At 50.0% G+C, this 4965-nt stretch overlaps 1 protein-coding gene across 1 annotated transcript; it reads left to right on the top strand.

The window, feature by feature from the left end:
• Positions 1-3257: 3257 nt before the first annotated feature.
• Positions 3258-3857, top strand: LOC136992324 (basic helix-loop-helix transcription factor scleraxis-like). Its single transcript, XM_067298595.1, has 2 exons — positions 3258-3629; positions 3771-3857. The coding sequence occupies exons 1-2, from the start codon at positions 3258-3260 to the stop codon at positions 3801-3803; spliced, it is 405 nt and encodes a 134-aa protein (XP_067154696.1). The 3' UTR covers positions 3804-3857.
• The last annotated feature ends 1108 nt before the right edge of the window (positions 3858-4965 follow it).

Below are 4965 nucleotides of genomic sequence, written 5' to 3'. Positions count from 1 at the left end.
TTAACATGCAAGCAGAAATATCACAGATATTCCTTGCATGCCTGGTGCCTTTTGACATGGGAGAAGAGTTAATTAAGCAGCTTTCACTTACAGCTTACACTTTCACTCACGTCAACACCAAAATTCAGGGTAGTCACTACCGGTAGTCACATAGGGCAGGCCCTACGAGCCTCTCCCGTAATCGCCACGCAGCTGAGGCCCACAGGGCACGCGCTCCCTCCCTCAGACAGCTAACGGAGGACGGAGCTCTAGGAGAAACGGCAACGACAACAGCAGCGTTTCCTGCCGGCGCTTGGCAAGGCTGAGCCGGGCAGGCAGCGAGGGTGACGCGTGCTGGACCCCGCGCTGGCTGCCACAGCCAGGGGCGCAGACGGTTCAAAAGCCCTGACAGCACAATTTCCCTGCCAGCCCCCTCGGCCCAGGAGCCGCTTGAATTATTCACGAGCTGCATGCGCGCAGATGGCTGACCTGCGTTTTGAATGCTTGCTATGGCGATATTTGCCAAGACCAAAATTCAAACCAGGAGGTCTTAACGCACAGTCAGTGGCTCAGAAATCTAAATGACAGATCTATACTACTTTTGACTGCAACGATATGTTCTTTCTCTTACATGTGTGCAATATTATATAAACATATATATAATTTAATGACTTTGGTCAAGAACACAATAAAAAGTGTAGACCCCCAAAAACATGACATGTAGCCACAGGAGAGCCATGGACCAACATCTGCTAGAAAGAAAATTAAGAACACTGTTAGGCAAATTTTTTTTAATCTATAGGATTATGGTGTATTGCTGCTCTTGAATAAACAGGGGAATCTAACAGAAGCCAGTGGGATCTGAAGGTGCCATAGATGTTTAAGTACTCTTTCTTAAAGGCGTTTTTGTCTCTAAATATCTTTTTCACAAGTGAAATGATTTTTGGTTAAACTTCCTATTTAATGTAAATATATTGGGAAGGCTTTTTGACTGTGACCACAAACATTCTTGACCATTAATATATATTTGTTTCTTCAGTTATCATCTAATTAACTTGTTCTCTTCATAGGCACAGTTTTTCCAAATTCTCTTTTTCCAAATACTTCTTTATTTTATGTAGTTCATATTAGTACTGTCCTTTAAAAAAGGCAAACCAAAGAAATACTAGCCACTAAACTGCAACTATATCAATGAGCTATTTCGCATTCCCAGTCTTTTGAATATTGTTAAACATTTCTTTACAATGACCTCAGATATCTTTCTCTGTGTAGATGAAGGCAAATTTCAGTCAAAACCTTATCAGTACACATTAAATATTGCCCACTATTCAGCATTACATTCATGCAGCCCCATTCTTGCTTGTTATTAGCAATTCAGCAAATTGTAAAAGAGGAAAGGGAAGAATAAAATAACAGCAATGCTGCCTTACTGCAGCTTCCTTGAGGAATATGCTCCCCCTAGCACTTGCATAAATGTTATCCCAATCAATAATCTAGTAATTAAACTCACCAGCATTTTGGCCTGTTTACAAGTCTCCTTATCTGAAAAAAAACATTTCTTGCTCCACTTTTTCAAACTGTCTTGGAAACAGAACAAGAATCATTCAGCCACCCCTTTGTCCTTATCCCCTGAATTAGCTATTGCTGTAATGTCAGTGAAAATCGTGTTGTTTTTCTCTGCAGACACAGCATCATTTTCTTCCTGAGCATTGCTTATTCCTTTCTCATTTTGCCAGTCTATCAATAAGTCATAAATTCCAATTTTGTTAATATCTCAGTAGTATATCTGGGGGGTCTGAAGCTGCTGGGAATTTTTTGTTGAGGATTTTTTTTTTTTTTTTTTACTTCCAGTAATAAAAAAAAAACAAAGAAACTGAAATGCTAAGGACGGGAAAACATTGGTAAGCAAATGACTGAGTCTGACAAACAATCAATTATCTACACTGCTCAGCTACCAGAATATATCAAGGGTGAAATCCTGCCTCCATTAAAGTCAATGGGAGTTTTGTCATTGACTTCAACAGAGCTAGAATTTCACTCTAGAAATACTGTGTGTGTGTAAACTGAACTGAAGAAACTTGCACAGAAGGCAACACAAGCTTAGATGGGAACTTCATTTCTGAAGGAAACTAAGAGAAGTACTTTAAGTAAGCATTACAGTTCAGCTTCAGAATATTCTCAATCATTTACTTTTCCAAAGGTTAAGCAAAGAATGATCTTTTCATGCTACAAAAATATGATTCGGTTACAATCACGTACTCCAGAGCAAGCTACCACTCGCACGACTTTGAACGCCGCTCTCCCCAGCATCCACATGAAGCCGGTACTGCCCATTACCACGCTACAGGCCGGTACGGGAATAATCCGCTGACAAGCAGCGAACTACTTGTGCATTTTCGCCTCGAACCTCTGCCCAGAGGGAAGACACAACAAGCCTTCCGCGGCGTGTTGCCATTCCAGCAGATGGACATAACGCACACACGCGGTCCCCTGACCGCCGGTACTTAGCTGGATTCGGAGAGGACGTGACTCCCGGCCAGGAATGTCACAGCAGCTGCCTGTCCTGAGCGTACGCGCCCAGGATTAGAGAGCGATGACTCTGCTAATCCAGCCCTGAACTGGGGAAGAAGGATTAATATTTAGACAACAGCAACATCACGAATAGGCTCCTGGGACCATATAAAATAGTCAGCTGAGGATGCTTAATCAGCTGGGGATGTTTCATTCGAGAAAACCTGCACCGTGACCTTTTACGAGTTTTGGCGGGCAGACAGGCTGTCAATTTTTTATGGAGAAAAGAGGTATAATAAACTAGTGCTTATCATGACCTTTTAATAAGTAAATGGCCGAGGGAGGCATGCATTCTGAACAGAGCGAGAAATGGGATTTGCGGGTGTGCGCAGCGCTTGCCGGCGAACGCGACGACGCCTGCCCCGGCTAGCGCAGGGCTTGAGGCGCGGTGGAAGCGCTCTGCGCCCCGGGGAGGGCACACGGGCGCCGTCGGCGCTGACTTGGAGCCGCGCTGCCCCCCTCCGCGCCCGCAGGCGGCTCCGCGCTTGGCCCCAGCGCCGCCGCCGCGCCCTTGGCCCTAGCGGCCGTTTAACGGTCGCGGCGACAGGTGCGGCGCGCGCCGCCGCCCCGCCCCTGCCCACGCCCGCGCTGCGAGCGGCCGCTGCTGTGCCGGGAGCGGCCCCGCCGCGGGGAGGCTGCTGCGCCCGGGACCGCGGGGCGCCTGCCGCGCATAAAAGTCATGGGGCGGCGGGGCGGCAGGAGGCGCCATGAAGGCCGGCGGGGGGGCGGCAGGCGCGGGGCTGCCGGCGGCGGCGGCAGGCAGCGGGCGGCGGCGGGAGCGGCGCGGCGGCGGCGGGGGACAGCGGGCGGCGGCTAACGCCCGCGAGCGGGACCGCACGCACAGCGTCAACACGGCGTTCAGCGCCCTGCGCACGCTCATCCCCACCGAGCCGGCCGACCGCCGGCTCTCCAAGGTGGAGACGCTGCGCCTGGCCGCCAGCTACATCGCGCACCTGGCCAACGTGCTGCTGCTGCGGCCCTGCCCGCAGCGCCGGCCCTGCCCGCGGCCGCAGCCCTGCCCGCAGCGCCGGCCGCCGCGGCCCGTCTGCACCTTCTGCCTCAGCGCCCGGCGCCAGCGGGTAAGCAGCGGCCGGGCCCCGGGGGGGGGGGGGGTCTGCTTCGGGTGGCGCGAAGGAGAGCGCCGGTGGCCGTGCTGCTCTCTGGCCCGTGCTTTGGGGGTTTCTTTGTAGTTTTGTTTTGTTTTTTGTCCCCTCTCGCAGCACCGGGATGGAGAGAAGGCGCTGTCCGCTTAAGCTGTCAGCAGACCTGAGGCAGCGGAGAAGCGGGCGCAGCTCTGCCGCTGACTGCGACGCTGCCTTGGGTGACTTCTCCGCGCTCCTGCCCTGTGTTTACACCTCAGCAATGCAGGCCTGAAAGAGCTGCTTTTTTTAAAGCCTACAGCAGGCTGCTCTGCACTTGGTTTTACGTGGTGACGGGCTTATTCAGGGTGTTTTGCAAGCGAAATTGAACGCTGTTGGGACAGTTGCAGCTGGTGTGGCAGCTATTTTAGTGCGAGAAATGTTAAACCTAAGCAGCCAAGCCCTGATGGCTCCTAAACCTGTGTCACATGGTGAAACTTGAACATGGAAACACGCAGTGTCTCCTTGCTGGGGGAAGCTGTCATAAACACATGGCGCTGTGCGCCCTCAGCTGAGACGGGGCTGCACGCCACGATGCCGCCCACTCCTCCAGTTGTACCCTAATTCCTGCGTGTGCGTGTGATACTGGCAGCTGACGTGCTCAGGAGGTTGCAGCGATGCTGGGAGATGCTTGGAGGTGTTCACAGAAAGTCAGGAAACCACCAGTGAAAGTATCATGGTTCAGCGTGTGCATGGACGCAACCGAGGGTCTCAAGGGATGTAGCCAGGACAGGAGAGGGAAGTGAAGAAGCCCTGCGCAAGCAATGCTTTTTCTTAACAGTGCGAGTTGTGCCAGTCCTTTAAATATTCAATGGGATATTCCTAAGTCTGTGTTTAGTGAGCACAGAATAGGGAGGGCTCTATCTATAGCCCAGGTCACTCCCAAATTGTGCCTGTACATCACTAATGCCATTTATCTCTCCTCAGTTTATCAGCCTGTGTCCTTTTTACTTCTTAAAAAAAAGTCTAAAAAGTAAATGTGCATGTTATGTTTCCTATTTTGAACAAAAATGAAACAACAGGCTAAAATCTTAAACCCCAGTAATGGTGGATTAAAAAAAGTGTAGCTAGTTTAATTTTGCTTTTTTTTTTAATTAGGGCTTAATTAATCTTAACTCTTTACTTTATGAGGCACTCTGTATTCTTTAAAAGCTTGGTAACTACCATTCTGAGATATGCTGCAAAGAATACTTGTCTCTTTTTTCCTCCCCTGATGCCATTTGTTGAGTTCTCCTGGCCAGCCTTGTTTCTTTAGCCAAATACAGGGACCGAAGAA

The sequence above is a fragment of the Apteryx mantelli genome, chromosome 6 (assembly GCF_036417845.1).
Source record: "Apteryx mantelli isolate bAptMan1 chromosome 6, bAptMan1.hap1, whole genome shotgun sequence".
NCBI classification, from domain to species: Eukaryota; Metazoa; Chordata; class Aves; order Apterygiformes; family Apterygidae; genus Apteryx; species Apteryx mantelli.
The sequence above is the reverse complement of the archived record's forward strand: the minus strand, read 5'-3'. Positions and strand labels throughout refer to the sequence as shown.

Coding starts and splice junctions, on each gene's coding strand:
- LOC136992324 (XM_067298595.1), top strand. CDS start 3,258: ATGAAGGCCGGCGGGGGGGCGGCAGGCGCGGGGCTGCCGGCGGCGGCG. Junction 3,630..3,770: donor TCAGCGCCCGGCGCCAGCGG/GTAAGCAGCGGC, acceptor CCCCTCTCGCAG/CACCGGGATGGAGAGAAGGC.